This window comes from Pieris rapae, chromosome 13, assembly GCF_905147795.1.
Source record: "Pieris rapae chromosome 13, ilPieRapa1.1, whole genome shotgun sequence".
Classification (NCBI taxonomy): domain Eukaryota; kingdom Metazoa; phylum Arthropoda; class Insecta; order Lepidoptera; family Pieridae; genus Pieris; species Pieris rapae.
In genome coordinates, this window is record NC_059521.1 from 5,904,402 (window position 1) to 5,922,172 (window position 17,771).

At 35.0% G+C, this 17,771-nt stretch overlaps 3 protein-coding genes across 5 annotated transcripts in view; 1 reads left to right on the forward strand and 2 right to left on the reverse strand.

Moving 5' to 3' along the window:
- The window catches only part of LOC110993544 (SUN domain-containing protein 1), a 28,008-nt gene extending 24,833 nt beyond the window's left edge, over window positions 1-3,175 (forward strand). For both annotated transcript variants that reach the window (XM_045630814.1, XM_045630815.1), the window contains 2 exons: window positions 346-458; window positions 1,000-3,175. In XM_045630814.1, the coding sequence (XP_045486770.1) occupies window positions 346-458; window positions 1,000-1,278 (392 nt within the window). In that variant the 3' untranslated portion in view covers window positions 1,279-3,175. The remainder of the gene's footprint in view (window positions 1-345; window positions 459-999) is intronic.
- A 730-nt stretch (window positions 3,176-3,905) lies between these two features.
- On the reverse strand, window positions 3,906-15,273 carry LOC110993589 (actin-5C). 2 transcript variants are annotated; one of them, XM_045630817.1, is made up of 3 exons: window positions 15,171-15,273; window positions 5,102-5,462; window positions 3,906-5,017 (listed from the first exon to the last, which is right to left on the reverse strand). In XM_045630817.1, the coding sequence occupies exons 2-3, from the start codon at window positions 5,449-5,451 to the stop codon at window positions 4,237-4,239; spliced, it is 1,131 nt and encodes a 376-aa protein (XP_045486773.1). In that variant the 5' UTR covers window positions 5,452-5,462; window positions 15,171-15,273; the 3' UTR covers window positions 3,906-4,236. The 2 variants fall into 2 exon arrangements, with proteins under 2 accessions (XP_045486773.1, XP_045486772.1); XM_045630816.1 differs by lacking the exon at window positions 15,171-15,273 and adding an exon at window positions 5,880-6,024.
- On the reverse strand, window positions 13,179-15,295 carry LOC110993588 (actin, cytoplasmic A3a). The gene is made up of 3 exons (XM_045630818.1): window positions 15,171-15,295; window positions 14,282-14,642; window positions 13,179-14,197 (listed from the first exon to the last, which is right to left on the reverse strand). The coding sequence occupies exons 2-3, from the start codon at window positions 14,629-14,631 to the stop codon at window positions 13,417-13,419; spliced, it is 1,131 nt and encodes a 376-aa protein (XP_045486774.1). The 5' UTR covers window positions 14,632-14,642; window positions 15,171-15,295; the 3' UTR covers window positions 13,179-13,416.
- Window positions 15,296-17,771: the final 2,476 nt, after the last annotated feature.

Sequence of the window (17,771 nt, forward strand, 5' to 3'; positions counted from 1 at the left end):
TACTCACTGCACTAGTTCAATAGAATTATAGAAAAAGCCGTTTATCTTATTTAAAGAATACTTTAATAAGATTAACAGAATTTTTCTATTAAAAAAAGGATGTATGCTGAATTTAATAATTTTATAACCAACACGCATTTTTAACTTATTAATTGTTGAAGACTAACAAAGACCAAAAATCATTCACAAATGGTTTAGATACAAAATTGTAAGCAAATTAACAGTACTGCAACATAAACCACAACAATTTACGACAATTAAAAGAAACTGTTGCTAATACTATCCCTATTTAATTAAAACTAGTATATATGTAAACCATAAAATATATATTCATAATTTTTTTAGTAATTCGTACATACGCAATCATCGAAGTAACGGGTTTTTCATTGGAGCATATGTCTCGTCTGCTGGCTGCTGAGGGGAAGATTGAATCCGCACCTAAATACTTCTCAGTTTATGTAAGTATTATTATCAGCGCATATATATCATGGGAATCATTCCTGTATGTTTGTACATACTGCGCGATCGCTGTGCCTAATTACTAGGCAAGGCTACTTTTAATACAGTCACAATTCATCATCATCAGTCATATCACGCCGCAGTGTTAGAGCTGCTTTTGAGACCGACGATTTAAACACACGTTACTCATTCACTCACTTACTCACTCACTCATTCACTCACTTACTCACCCACTCATTCACTCTCTCACACACTTACTCATGCACACAATCAGGTGTGACGATAACGGTTTAAAAAGTAAAAAATAAAAAGGAAATGAATTTGTTAAATTATTTTAAGTAATTAAGATTGTTATGGAAGAGCTGGGAACCCTAACACAGGTATATTTACTTAAAAGGGTTCCCAAATCTGACACTATGAAAAGAAAGATGTACCAACTTAAATGAATAAAGACTTATTATTAATTATTATTACAATTACAACGAGAGGATTAAATATATTAATTTGTTTATTTAAGAATTCCTATATTTTGCATTGTAGGGACTCCATGGTGAATTGGACCCAGAGCCACATTTATTCGGTAACTACGTGTACGACGCCAATAGCACGGCCATACAACACTTCCCCGTTCAATATCCTAAGACGACCAACATTGGTGGTATAGAATACCCAGTCGCTTACGACATTGTCGAACTGCGGGTCGAGAGTAACTATGGCAACCCTACATACACCTGCGTTTATAGATTTAGGGTACATGGCAACCCTTTGAATGATATAAGACAAGCCACGGAAGATAGTATTAGAGACAGTGAAACATAGTTGTGGCCTTATAACTTTAGTACAAAGTGACTTAATGTGTTCCGATTTAGGGTTAGTGTGACCATTTAACGGTGAGGAGTTTCCCCGCCTTGTGAAAAAAATTGGTAGAATTTAAAAAATATACATTCTTAGTTGTAATTCAATTATCAAAGGTGTTGCAATAACTCAAATCCCTAATCTCAATACCGCACAAGGCATACGCTTAGTTCATTATATAAGGTAGATTAAATTTTATATTTTAACTATTTATTGTACTGAAAAGCGCTGCGCGTTAAGTACAGTTACAATAAGTCAGCTTTTATCACTTGACGAGGTCATCGACCCTTTGTGGAAACAGCTGATTTTTATTAAGTTTTAACCCAATCACAGCATGTTTACTGGACTACTCAAAACGCAACTACCTTGGATCTGGGGCCCTAGACAAAAATACTTAGTGACCCATATATGGATTTGTATGAAATTAGTCACGTGACCACGCGTGAGTGAATGTCATTCCTATACAATGTAATTTAGGATAGTCACAATTATTCAGGTATTTTTGTCTAAAACCCGTTTTCCATACTTATATTGTTTCATTTGGCATTGCACATGAGTAAGATATAGTACAAAAAACTGATATACACAATATATATTAGGCCTCGAATCTACTGTTAGGCACAGGAGTCCTCATTGAGAATTTTTTAAACTATTCTGTATTCAGTTAATAGCTAGTTGAATAGGATTAAAATTTTAAGTTAGTATTTTGAGTTCTTTCAAAAGGTTCTTATATAGACAATGTAAAATTATGTATTGATATTTTTAACTAACGAACGGACAGTCCATTTACTATTATAATAACGCTCCGTAATTCGTATGTTACGGTATAGCAAGTCCGAGCATAATTTTAAATTAGTGTTAGTGAAGGAACTAGTCCAATTTAGTTTATAATTTTTATGCCAATTTTATTGAATTAAGTTTTAATCTCGTTCTTATCATGTTTTCGTATAAATTAAGGAAGTACACAAATAACAAAGATGTTCTTTATAAAAACATAATTTGACAACAGTCAGAACTAAAGTATTTTATATAGCTGTAGTAAAAGCCGGTCAGACACAATTTAGTGTACAAAGTTAAAACAGTGTAAACAAACTGCTTTAGTTTTTATGAATGACAGTGACTATTACAAGAAAACACATTTAACAGAACCAGTACAAAAGCATAGAAATTCAAGTTTTAGCCATTATTGTTTGTTGACTATTTAATAGTTAAACAACAACATGATACAAAATGAGGCAGCTCGAATTCATGAAGATGATATTAATCGAAATAACGACGCATGTTGAAATTATAATTTATAATAAAAATCAAATGACCTATATATGGCATGTCAAAGACTTTAATCTGTATTTTCTCGGAATTGTAGTATTAATACAATGCAATAAGTATAAAGCATCTAGGCCATTACACTTCTCCTAATAGGTGAATAAAACTATTAATTTACTACTTTGTGGTGTTTTCATAATACTACACCTATTCTATAATATATTCATTATATGTTTTACCAAGTTTCCTCACAGTGTCTTATAGGATTGTTAATACATAGTACTATTTATCAATAAAGACAATAAATGAAAGTAATCATGTATATTATTACTAATAAAATATCTAAAACTTCGTTAGTATTGTCGTACAAAAATACTTCAACAATATATTTTCGTAATATGTATATAAAAATGAAATTTTCTACAGTTTTATCTAAATACGTGTAATGCCTGATTGTATGAGTTTATAAAATATTTGAGTGTATTTTAACTTATTTCATTGCAGTGTGAATTTTTTTTAAGATAAGGTTAGTGTTTTACCATAATGCTTCACCGAAATCTAAATGTGTTGTTCCAATTAAAGTTTTAAAAAAATATGAATTTGTTTTATTACTACCCCATCTGTTTGCCTATTTATTTTTAGCATTTGAAAATTTGAATACCGAAATCTTAAAGTACCCCCTACCAAGACCAAGTATTTTTAGAACCACGACTCGTACATGTAAGTATGCTCGTAATGTGTTTGTTAGCGCTCGATTTTTTCAGCCAAAAGCAACTGCCATGATCAGAGTCGTCTTGCCCATCAAAGGCTAGGAAACCGCAGATGAATTATTGTGTATACGACTCCGGTACGTGGATATACAGTAAACAGAAAATGTTGACCTACTACTATATTCTTCTTTTATCATTTACTATCTAAATATAATTATTTGAAAACTGAATACAACAATACAAACAGAACAATTTAAGCACCGACTCATAGATATCTTACGTTGGGTGCATGTACGGTAGAAACTAAATATTTAAAACTAAGGCGTCTCATTTTTTTACATTTATAAATCCTATCTCCGACCGCCTACGTATTGACCTGCTTTCCATTGGTATAAGCAGTCGGCTTACTTGAATGACGGTAGAGCATGTGTGCAACAGATTAACTGATAGTGGGTAACGAGATCAAAGATCAGTTTATTTATAATCGCGTTGCTCCCCCGCGCAGCTTCTATTTTTACCAAAGGTCAATGTCGAACATTGGTCCTACACGTTGCATGCATGTTGCAATGAATTGTTTGGATTCTGCTATATCAGGGCGGTAAAATCAAAGACAGGTTAAATTTTACGAATTTTTTTCATGTATTTTTTTTCTTTTATAATTTATAAATGACCTAGTAAGAAAGTAGTCTTATCCGTTTCAGCACATACAATCATCATTCATGAGATTACAAAAAGATCCTTTGGCGAGTGCAGTACCGAGGCCGGCGGTCGAGGCGCGCCCGCGGCGCCGCGCTCCGTCCTGCCGTCACTATTACGATTTAATTACAATAATATCTTACGTACAATTAAATTAACGGAGATTACAAGCCTGAGTTGAGCAGCCGGCCGCGGGACCGGCCGTGCCGCGGGCCGCTTCTTGTGGCAGCAGTGCGCTAATATTATGCGCTTAGAAGCACTTCCTGTGCACGATAGAGGGACCGGACTCGTCGTACTCCTGTTTCGAGATCCACATCTGCTGGAAGGTCGACAGGGACGCGAGAATGGAACCTCCGATCCATACGGAGTACTTCCTCTCTGGGGGTGCGATGATTTTAATTTTCATGGTGGATGGCGCCAGCGCTGTTATTTCCTTCTGCATACGGTCGGCGATTCCTGGGTACATTGTGGTACCACCAGATAATACTGTGTTGGCGTACAAGTCCTTACGGATATCGACGTCACACTTCATGATGGAGTTGTATGTGGTTTCATGGATACCACAGGCTTCCATACCCAAGAATGAGGGTTGGAAGAGGGCCTCGGGACAACGGAATCTTTCGTTTCCGATGGTGATGACCTGTCCGTCGGGAAGTTCATAGGACTTCTCGAGTGAGCTGCTAGAGGCGGCGGTGGCCATCTCCTGCTCGAAATCAAGAGCCACGTAGCAGAGCTTTTCCTTGATGTCTCTTACGATTTCACGCTCGGCTGTGGTGGTGAATGAGTATCCACGCTCGGTGAGGATCTTCATTAGGTAGTCGGTAAGGTCACGACCGGCCAAGTCCAGACGCAGGATAGCGTGGGGCAAGGCGTAACCCTCGTAGATGGGGACCGTGTGGGAGACACCGTCACCGGAGTCGAGCACGATACCGGTGGTACGACCGGAGGCGTACAGCGATAGCACGGCCTGGATGGCTACGTACATAGCGGGGGTGTTGAAGGTCTCGAACATGATCTGGGTCATCTTCTCTCTGAAACGAAAATGGCACCATTAGACGCTGAAGATGCCAAATCTAAAATCGTGTTAATGTTTTTAAAGTGGTGGTAATATGTACCTGTTGGCCTTAGGGTTGAGGGGAGCCTCAGTGAGCAGGACGGGGTGCTCCTCGGGAGCAACACGGAGCTCATTGTAGAAGGTGTGGTGCCAGATCTTCTCCATGTCATCCCAGTTGGTAACGATACCGTGCTCAATGGGGTATTTGAGGGTGAGGATACCTCTCTTGCTCTGGGCCTCGTCACCTACGTACGAGTCCTTCTGTCCCATACCGACCATCACTCCCTGATGACGGGGTCTGCCGACGATAGATGGGAATACGGCCCGGGGAGCGTCATCACCCGCGAAACCGGCCTTGCACATACCGGATCCATTGTCTACTACCAACGCGGCTACTTCTTCGTCGCACATTTTGAATTAGTCTGAAATAATTAAAAATTGTTAGTAAAATAATAGTAATGGATTAGAGGCATCAGTAATAAGTAGTAAAAAATTTAAAAATGATGTAAGAACTAAACTAATATCGCCCACAGTGTCGAGTGGGCGGTGGAAACGTGTTGACCATAAAAGGTATCTAACATGACGCGAAGACGTGGCATTGAATGTAGGCCTGTGACACGGGTATTTCAAAGCTTTCGCATGTTTCACGTTTATCTTTTTCAAAATTCCATTCACAATCAGTTGAGTGTTCCGACCACACCCTACCGCAACCGGCGTTCCCAAGTCCCGTCCGCCGGCGCGGCATCATGCGGTGTCACCCCGTGTCACTGACCTAACATTCTTTGCACTTAAAATTAACACTACACAAATATGCACTATACACTTGCACGTAAACTTACTTTAATTAAATAGTCCTATTAAATAAATAAATTACTATTGCTATTGCACAGCCACAGATTTGCTGCACAACACCACTACTCGAGTTCACTTCGTGGAATGTTGGCTTTCGAGGCTCGCGGAGTATTTAAGTGAGGCTCGATATCGGGGCGCCCCGACCCGCGAGCCCGCAACGGCGGAGACCTCTCGACCAATCAGAACAATTCTGAGTTTTCGTTACCATATATGGTATTGCGCTGCAGGGAGCCTGCGCGCCCCCTCACCCCTCTGTCGCAGCATCGTCGTTGATAGCGCGCCGGGCGCCGGGCTCTTGATACGAATTACGAGGTCTTACAATGTTAAACTTAAAATAAATCGAGTTTTAACTCTGTGGTACTAGACATATTTAGATATGAATTCCGATATGATACTAATTGATGATACGACACCATCTTCATAACTTAACCTTTCTGTATATCCATTGAACAATTTTTATTATTAATTCTTAGGCAGATAAATTAAAAATTTACAGTTATTACGTCATGAAAAGTATTATAATTATGTGCCTACCTATTTTTTTCCACCAGATTGAGCGATCGGCGTGCTAGATGTCAGCCGATCAACCGTTCACTCTTTAAGTTACGATTTGATTTCTTTCTACAGCCCACTTGGCTGTTCCCAAACAATTCGTTGTGGTCTTAATCGAGTGACAATCTTCAAACCGTAAATTTAAATAATTGAAAACATCTACACTTTTAAATAACCAATCATTTAAAACGAAACATATGTATTTTCTCCTGCAATGCAAATGTCATTATGACTTGACAAAACTGAAATCAAAATTAGAATGCCATTTTCAATATTTTAAATAGTTTTTATTGATGGTCGGATATCACTATCAGTTGGCGTTACTGCGCCCATTAAATTTTTCATATACCTACCTAAGGAGACGATAAGCAATAATTACATATTGCCCTTTGTCTGCTCCTGTCTTTTCACTGTTCGATTCCTTCAAAGATTATAAATTACTATTACATATTTATAATAGAGAATTTCAATCAGGTAAGTATATTGTTTTAAAGACTAATTCATTCAAAAAATAGATTAATTCCACTTCAGCTGTTGATTATTCTGATTGGAAAAAAGGAGGATCCAAGATTGTACTCGACAAAAATTAGGAACCTATAGTTCATAAACTATGGAGATTATCAGTGTAAATTTGTCATTTGGTCAGCTATTCCAAATTCACAATCAAAGAATGTTTTTTTGACAACTTTTTGAATGAAGGAGACAATATAATACGGCTAGACATAATAATCGTTTATATTGAAAGCCATTGAAATGATTTTGTTAACTTGAAATATGGACCCAATATGTACATATTTCAATTAATTATTTCTTCTTTTAAACGATGTTTAGTGAAATTTATTTAACGAAAATCAGAACTTTCATAACTTTCACTTAACAGAAAAATTAATATAGTAGAACGTGATATTCATATTTACGTAAATATTCATGCTAATTTAATACATGCATACGTTATTCTACTTAGTGGAAGATGAACGAATAATCTTAATTTCGATAAATTTCTACGGTACCCACAAAGTAGGTACAGACAGAAAACTTATACATGTATGATTATTTAAAAATCAAATTGCTTTAGACTAATTGTTGTATCAAACAGCTGACACCATCTTCAGTCGCGTATATTGTCTAGTGATGATTACATCTACGTTTATTCATTGTAAAACACATTATTAAATTCAAAGTATTGAACGTGTTTTAAGTAAATAAATATGATTCATACAAAGAATTCAACAAAATGTTCAGAAATTAGTCATGAGTCAGAATGTGTACTACGTTGAGTCAACTCCTCGTAACCAATTCTTGTAGACCTCCAGGAGCGTCACATGGGGTCATTACAGAGGGGTCAAGGGCAATTTCATAGACTCTTATCGGAAATATACACGTCCTATACAATTAATATTGGCAGAAGTAAAGACAATCGTCGGTTATTTAGTTTTATAATTTCATAGAATGCTTTCCAGTTGTCATTTGTTTCATGAAGTAATCAATAATAAATGCATGTAGCTACTACTACTATATAGATACTTGAATATTTAATATCAATTTATATTCCTTTAAAACCAGGGTTTGTAAATATTTAGAGACGAGCAGTTAAGTATTGGATTTTATATACCATAAGCTAAATCAATATATTGTGTCAAATCAGCAGAAGCTAAACTTTGAAATAATCCTGGTCAGACGAGTGCAGAAGCTCAACCGGTTTTCCTCATAAAACGCAACTCACGAATACCCAGAATCATGATTAACGCGAAAGTAATGTAACAAATCAATAAAATAATCTAGGGCAATATAGTTTAGTAAATGTCAAAATAAAGAACTTAAAAATTTAATAAAAAAACATATTCGTATGAAATTATTTATCTAGAAGAATTTAATTTCATTGAAAAAAAAACCTTTTTCCAGGAGCAATTTAAACGAGAATTCTCACAGTTATCGTAGGTAAGGTTAGAGGTAGAATTATATAAATGAGTCACCTCGCCCTAGGTACATATTTAACATAAATTTATTTTTAAATGGTGACACATACAGTGTATCTATAAATATATAGCATACGTTATGTTATAATTTACCCAATGGCCTACTTTAAATTTCAATCAATGATCAAGCACAAAAAATATTTTTCAATTTTCCTCCATCCATCCATCGTTCCTGATAGAGGAAGATAATTCATTGATACTATGTTCATATTGATTGTATGTGATGTAACTCGCTGTTAATGTAGTTTAACATTGGTTAATCAATTTTTAAAATCATTTTTTATAGTTTTTGAGTTACAAAAAATCGAATCTTTCCCCTTTATAGTGCAGAAGTATATATTACTTTTTATCTAAAGAATACAATATCCTAAACGCCTTTTCACGATGACACTTATATCCGTTTGGATAAGACTCAATCATGTGAGTCAATTAAGTAACTAAAACACGTAGAAACAGCATTGTCTGGGTATTATTCAATATGGTACAACTTTATAAGGTCTGAGTGTAAATTCTAAAGACCATTAGAACTTTTCAAACTATGCATCTAGGCCTAGTAATATAACTTATAATTTATTACGTACTATTTTTGGATCTGGTTTTATTTACGTTAGAACAAACCTTACATGCATTGTACCAGATCCTAAATATTGGCAATTTTAAGTATTTGGTAATTGCAATATACCTATATTATGAATTTAAATTATTTGTTTTGATATAGAATCACTAGTCTATCGATGTCCATATTTTATGTATTTATCTCTATAGTCTAACTAATATAAATATAGAAGAAATACTTAATTCTTTTCCACACTACTCGATTTCCACAGACCATAAACGATATTGTACCACAGTAAATATTATTCGAGCGTTGAATAATAAAACTATCGTGTTCTTGAATGAGTCATGCGTCTGTTGATTCGCGTCGCCTTGAGGGGGACATGCTAAAATTTAGCAACGCGACAAAATATCGACTACAAGGTACTAATAAACCTAAGGAAAATACGCATAAAATATTAAAGAATATACAGTAGTATAGAAATACACATCTTTTATTACTAACCACAGACACACAGAATCACACAAAATAATAATAATAAAAAGAAAAGAAAAATAACTTATAGTGGATTATTGTGGTTAACTTTTTACCCTTTATTGGTTATATGATAAATATCGTTAAGCAGTGATGTTGACGCAAAGAACATCGCACATGAACGCTTCATTTCACGTTAAACAAGTTGCCCTACATACTAAAAATATACGGCGTAATATAACTAATTATCTATTTTGTTACCACGACATAAGGTTCATTTTAAATTAATTATGAATGTGCAATAGCATTCCTATTGAAGAGCTTGTCCGACCAAGGGTTGGTTTTTTACCAACCTGCAGCAGGTTTTAACAGAAAAACAACAATGGCTTTGCTTCTGTAGATTCATACAAGAATTTAAACTCGAATTGGATTGAAAATTAAAATTGGCTTTTAATTAAAACTTAAAACTTTTACATAAAGAAACATTTGATGTTGTCTATTGAATTCATTACTGTACTGCTATTGCTTGTTGAAAGATAGCAACGATTGTTTCATATTTAAGCATTTTTGTATGACATGGCTTATGGCTTAAAATCTTGGCTTCGCCTCGTATAAAATCTAAAATATTGAATAAAGGAGTCTCAAACGTATACATTTCGGAAGATAAATAATAATAGTCAAAAACGATAATGTGTTTGAAAATTATTACAAAAGATTGTTTTTGGTGCGTCTAATGTGAGCCGGAACATACGTATGGAAAAGTATTTGAGAGAACGTGTTCGTTTATATGAACAAAGAATATTATTTATCAGAGAATTGATTTGTCTTATATATTAAATCCTCCTAATAACAATGGTCACGTGTTTATAGCTAATTTTCCGGGGAAATAGTAATGCTTCGGGACACGATTTTCATATGCCATCACCAGTAGGGTGTGCACATACGCCAGCTTACGAGAGTTTATAGTGATTATATGAAATGTTTCGTGTTGGTTCCAGCATGGTAGCGTTCCGCGGGCGAGTCGCATCGATCGGTCCCGCCCTTGACATTCGTTGGACTGGGGTGGCGAGGGTACGCTGTTCACATAGGGCTGCACGGCACGCCAGATAGCTTCTATAAGTAATTATTTGTTAATTTATATAGTTTAATAGCTTGAAAACACATAAGTTATACCGCCATCGATTTTAATATTCAGCAGATTTATTTATTGGTAGATTAAAATATATATTTAATAGGTTTTGTAAATAAGACCTGATTACACTTAAGTAGTTAAATTTTATCAATATAAGAATAATTCTAATTAATATAAAAATAACTTAAGATACAAGGAAAGAGAGTTCGCTTATTCAAAAAGTAAAATCCCTACCATTTAAGAACAAAGCCTCATTAATATGACGAGTCGCAGTGTTAGTAGTGTCTTATTGTTAGACGACATCCGTCTCAGTTTCCTCTATTAAAATGCCATATGTTTTTGAACTAAACTCCAAAACCAATAAAACGAAACTAAGCTCCATTGCCGTATACTTATATTATGATATATTCCATTTTGTGGACCACTAAACCAACATACTGTAAGTATGTAAGACAAGACAAGAAAACACAAGGAGAAACCTGTGCGAATCTGGAGGGTCGATCGATAGAAGGAAACGGAATCCTATTATAATTGTATCGCCTACCTTTAGTAATATAGTAAAACCTTACCTACTTTGTTATTTAGATCATGCGACGATAGCCTAACTCGCATAATACTAACTAAGCATCAGACAGTCGGCGAGACAGTGAACGTGTCTTGTCTGGCTTCTTTGCAAATAATGTCTTAACTGCAAATTCATACTGCATCGCTGACTATAAAATTGCACGGTTTTACGGGTGCAACTTGTCAAAATGGGTTCTTTAATTGAAAAAGTTTCAATTAATTTTATATTACTAGATGTAAAATTATTAGAAAAAAATAATGAATGCATTGAGTTCCTCGCTCATCGAACAAGTATCGCAATATGGTGAGGGAATTCTGTGAGCAATGTGCACTGCTACAGGAATACAAGTTTTTTTTTTCAATTTTTAATTATTATTGCAATTTTTAATTATATGCAGGTTAAGAATATTGTAAATACTGTATATTTAATAACGAATATTATTTTAGGAACACCCAAAACATCATAACATTAGAAAACAAATTAGTATCATCAATCTATAGTCTTTGACAACAACAACAATGCATGTAGGCAGTTTATGAAATATTTAATGCTCTAAGAAAGTATTTTTAAATTTAATTGTTACCAAGTGTGTATGTATGTAGGGAGTAAATGTGTTAAGATTATCAACAAGGATGATTACCGTCACCAATATCTTACTACTATACAATGCTTTTACTACGTCCAGGAATAATCGTGCTCTGACGTCACATGCAGACGAAACGCAGACGCATGGTGGGTGTGTTCTCTAATTATAAACTATCTACACTAGGTCAGGTAAAAATAACCGAATTTGCTTTCCACGCATCACTCGTTGTGTTTATTCTAATTTTGTAATGGGAAACAACTGATAAGAATGAATGCTTTATTTGTACTATATCGTTAATGTTATTATCTGTTTCCAATAATAGATTATACTTATTATTTTGCTCTCTAGCCTGTTTAGGATTGATAGTGCTTTGTTTCACATAAGTTTAGTAGCCTTAGCTAGCGTTAAGTGTAATCGTTAATAATGATACATTATAATAACGGATTATTTTGTCATCTAAATAATTTTTTAACAGGTGAATATTTAAAGATCATAAATATCAGACTCCATTCGAAACACATATTTTGTTTCATTTGACTAGCCATCTCAATTTAAGAAGACTGTAAAATTCTAAGTCTAGTATTAAGTATGATTCCCGTGTGTGCATTTTCGCATTTACCATCAGTGCTGAGCCGATACTATAGATGTATTTAGAGTAATTAGAGTATTAAACCTTTTTGTATTCATACATAATATGACAAAGGCATTAGTCTCATGCTCCCCTGTAAAGAGAAAAATACACGACGGCATGAAGACTTGCTACTTTGAATTTTAAGTGTGTGAATTTAACATAATAAATTTAAATTGATATTAGACCAATGACTATAACAACATGTTAAGGATAACTAAAATAAATGATTCCCCCATTTGCTAATTGAAATTATTTCCCTATTTTATCACTCCACCGCAAAATACTGTTAATTTAGACAACATGATTTCATATAATTGATTTTCCTGTAAATAATATTCCCGCAGTTTGGTAACTCCTCTATATATACATTTGTCCTTCTGAAATTCCTTAAATTTAAAAGTTCAGGTATAGGTTTGATTTTCATTTAATTGAGTGAACCTATTGTATTGTCGCGAGAAATCTAAATCGGAATCACTTCCTTACTGTTTCTTATCAAGCGATGAAGGCAGAGCAATTAGTATATTTAATTCGAAGGACGCGATAACTCAGGTAATTGACCTTTGTTCTGGGCGTTTGGCTCGCCCAGGTTATTCAAGAATTCCATTAGTAAGATTAGGCGCACTAATCGATCGCAGCTGACACGCCCTTCCTGGTACAAAACTCGTAGCTGTAATAATTTCATAGTCTGTCCGCCCGCCGGGTATCGAAAAGTTATCAATAATTATCAATTACCGAAATTAATGTTTAGCAAATCTAGAAATAATTGGGGCATATAGTTCTAGATCGATAATAGGTTTGATTTTAAAGTGAAAGATAAAAGAAACGACATATTTATACCGGTATAATAAATTATTTTATTACAAATGTTAGTTGCAATAAATAAATTAAAAATCTTTGTCAAAAACGTTTTTTACGTAATATGCATATTACGATACCTTACAACCTATTTAAATACTGTACTTAAATATTAGATCACAAGCGTAGTTTGAGCCGCCCAGCTGGGGTCTCGGTGTAGGGCATCATATGTTACTGTTATTAGTCTCATTAAGCATTTAGAAGCACTTCCTGTGCACAATGGAGGGGCCAGATTCATCGTACTCCTGTTTCGAGATCCACATTTGCTGGAAGGTCGACAGCGAGGCCAAGATAGATCCTCCGATCCATACGGAGTATTTCCTCTCAGGGGGAGCGATGATCTTGATCTTCATCGTGGATGGTGCTAAAGCTGTGATTTCCTTCTGCATACGGTCGGCGATTCCTGGGTACATTGTGGTACCACCAGATAATACTGTGTTGGCGTACAAGTCCTTACGGATATCGACGTCACACTTCATGATTGAGTTGTATGTGGTTTCATGAATACCATTGGCTTCCATACCCAAGAATGAGGGTTGGAAGAGGGCCTCGGGACAACGGAATCTTTCGTTTCCGATGGTGATGACCTGTCCGTCGGGAAGTTCATAGGACTTCTCGAGTGAGCTGCTAGAGGCGGCGGTGGCCATCTCCTGCTCGAAATCAAGAGCCACGTAGCAGAGCTTTTCCTTGATGTCTCTTACGATTTCACGCTCGGCTGTGGTGGTGAATGAGTATCCACGCTCGGTGAGGATCTTCATTAGGTAGTCGGTAAGGTCACGACCGGCCAAGTCCAGACGCAGGATAGCGTGGGGCAAGGCGTAACCCTCGTAGATGGGGACCGTGTGGGAGACACCGTCACCGGAGTCGAGCACGATACCGGTGGTACGACCGGAGGCGTACAGAGATAGCACGGCCTGGATGGCTACGTACATAGCGGGGGTGTTGAAGGTCTCGAACATGATCTGGGTCATCTTCTCTCTGAAACGAAAATGGCACCATTAGACGCTGAAGATGCCAAATCTAAAATCGTGTTAATGTTTTTAAAGTGGTGGTAATATATACCTGTTGGCCTTAGGGTTGAGGGGAGCCTCAGTGAGCAGGACGGGGTGCTCCTCGGGAGCAACACGGAGCTCATTGTAGAAGGTGTGGTGCCAGATCTTCTCCATGTCATCCCAGTTGGTAACGATACCGTGCTCAATGGGGTATTTGAGGGTGAGGATACCTCTCTTGCTCTGGGCCTCGTCACCTACGTACGAGTCCTTCTGTCCCATACCGACCATCACTCCCTGATGACGGGGTCTGCCGACGATAGATGGGAAAACGGCCCGGGGAGCGTCATCACCCGCGAAACCGGCCTTGCACATACCGGATCCATTGTCTACTACCAACGCGGCTACTTCTTCGTCGCACATTTTTAATTAGTCTGAAATAATTATTACCCTATTAATTTGCCTTATTCCTTCAGAAGCACCTCTTATCGCTTAATCGTAATCTTTTTATTAGTACTATTGTTATCATGTCCGCATATAGTCATCGCTACGTGAGCTGATAAGGAAATGACGTTATTAAAATTACACAACGAATGACACGTAAGTATAAATGTTTGAAACTATATCGAGGTTATTTCCATACTGAAACAACCTTAAATGCTATGAATCGTTAATAAATTCAATGCCAAATTCAATAACAACTGAATTATATTATCAGAAATGTTTGAATTTAAAAATTTCATATACAACGAATCTATGAATTTGTTTTTTATTCATATTTTTTTAGAAAAGACTGACGTGTCATTGGTTGTAAAAATAAATTTCACGTTATGGAATCTGATAAGCAATTACATAATCACGAAACACCTATGATTCATGTACACAAGACATTCCAGCTAACACTGCACAATTATTTATATGAACCCGTTATAAACACTATAAAATAAAGTAAATGAACTTACATTTAATAAATTATTTTATAAAAATTCGTACGACTGCCGCACAAGCCAGCACTTTACTAAATGAGAGTCGAATGCAGAGGATAATGTATATAAATCGCAGCTTATCACACACAGTACTATCTGTTACTTTTCCACCAATCAGAATTTACGTTACCATATTTGGTGATGGAGCTGTGTTTCCATATGTAACGTTGCCTTGATAAGCTATAGTGGTAATAACATTTTATCAATGATAAAGCGTATATCGTATTCAACTGGTAACAAACTGAGACATTGTACTGATGTAACCGCGTACAAATACAAGTGGAAGTACGGGACTAAATTCCATTGGAATATGAAATGAGTGTTCGAAGTTACTCATTCTGTTATAATGTTTACGACGATTAGAGAACCGATGCAATGGAATTTACATAAAGGCTGGTAATGACGCTGAACTTATACCATAACTTATAAGGAACTCTGTTGATAAAAAGCCTATATGTCGCAATAAACAAAAATTAACGCCCAATAGACGATTGATTTTACTCAAATTAATATAGATTAAATTTGAAAATTTATGTTAAAAACGACGTAAAACAACTACAAAATACATGCCCAATGTATCGACTGGCGTAAATCATAGGTGAAAGATTTTTCAGCTTTTAATTAGAACTATAGTGAATCAATATTATATAAATAGTTAAAGCTACAAGTCAATAAAGGAATTTAAGTACCTATACCAAAACTGCAATATATATTTCACTCATTTTTCCTTTATTCAACTTGTTTTAATATAAGTTACATCATAGTAACGCTTTTGAATCATTTGTAAATTACGAGACAGATGACGAACAAATTTGCTTTGATTTAAATCATTTACGACATATAAAACTAATTAGTAAATATTTAAGAAAATAAACCATACCATCCCAATTTAAATAAGTTAATATATATCTAGAAATACATGAAAATGATTGTTACTAGTTAATGTCTGAATTACCAAATAACATTTCCATAAACCATATTACTAAATATTAATTATTAATCATCATCAGAAAAACGGATCAAGAAAGCGTTCCTCGGAACATTCTTTTATCACATTGATATCGGATTTTGATGATTGATATTATATCAATCCCGTTATTCACCAACATTTGTAATAAAATTGTAGTCATGGTTTTATTTTACAGCCTAACACATTTATAAAATATTTTTAGTTTTCTTCTATATGGTGATTTAATAAATATTTTCTGGTACATTTATTTAGTTGTTAGAAATAAAACAGTGTTTATAATTTCTCTCCATTTAACAACAATTTTTCAGTCAAATTTTCGCGATTAATATAACCTTGTATCATAGCCTTGGGTCAAAAGTGAACGACCGTTTGTCGCACTGAGGATAATCCGAATTTAACAATCCCAATAAAATTAAAATTGCCAGCTTTTTTTACCATTCAGAGAGTCTCGACTTACGAAATTGAGATGGATTTAAAATTCGCTTTAATTAAGTTATGGTCTTGGTGCGTGAAACAATTAATTGGGCGTAAAATATTATATTACAGTTACATTTTTGTATATTTTAAGCTAATGATCGTCGCTTAGATCGTGATAAAATTCTTCCTTTACTTCTCAATTGAGACCATTTTTTAAGACTAACTCACTACTTATACACCTTGTTATCAGTATTAGTAATTTCAAAATTTCATATAATTGAAACGAATAACGACTTGTTACAATAACGCGCGGTAAAGTAAATAGTAGTAGATATGTTTTTTAACGATATAAGCGAAATAAATCTAATATGTATAAACGAAAGAACTGGCTAGAACTGAGTTAATTGATTAAAATTCAATAACATGCTTTACTGTATTGTATATAATAAATAAGTTTGCTTCGTTGAGTCCTGCTAATTTCGTAGACTCGAGTTCAATAGCTTTCCATATCTATTGCCACAAAATAAGTGAATATATCCTAATCTTTATTATCACGCTTTTATTACTGGGCTAATTGGTATTACATTTCACCGCATCTCATACGGAATGATAAATACATGGACTTTCACCCTGACTTGGCATTTTTCTGCCTACTTTTACTGTAAACTTGACCGTTACTATTTCGTTTATCCACATTAGTTTTAAGAAAAATATTTTTTAAATTTTGAGTCGGCTAATTATATAGTGTCTTTCTGAATCGCCCAACTTAGTCGTGAGTTGTTTTCATGAATTCTAAGCATTTTTATCTTCGTTGTGTCGAGTTCGAATAACAAGAATGGTATTAGCTGATACTAGATTCAGCTGCGCGCTACTGCTACTACTCCGAGAATGGAATCTGACCGATTTGCAATACCATTAAGTCATAGAGGCTTAGTACCTTATTTAAAAACACTAAATAGTTAAAAAACAAAGAAGCAAACACATTGCCTTGACCGTCAATGTTCAATTATAATCAAAATCTGAATTTTAGGAGGACGAAGAAGCAAGCTATAGACAATAGAGAAGCCGTAGAAATACGGTAATTAAGGAAATAATTACAGTACAAAGGAATAAATACATAACATAGTATTTATATTACTATTTTCCGTAATTTTTTTTTGTATACAAAACTTATCGATTGTGGAACAACT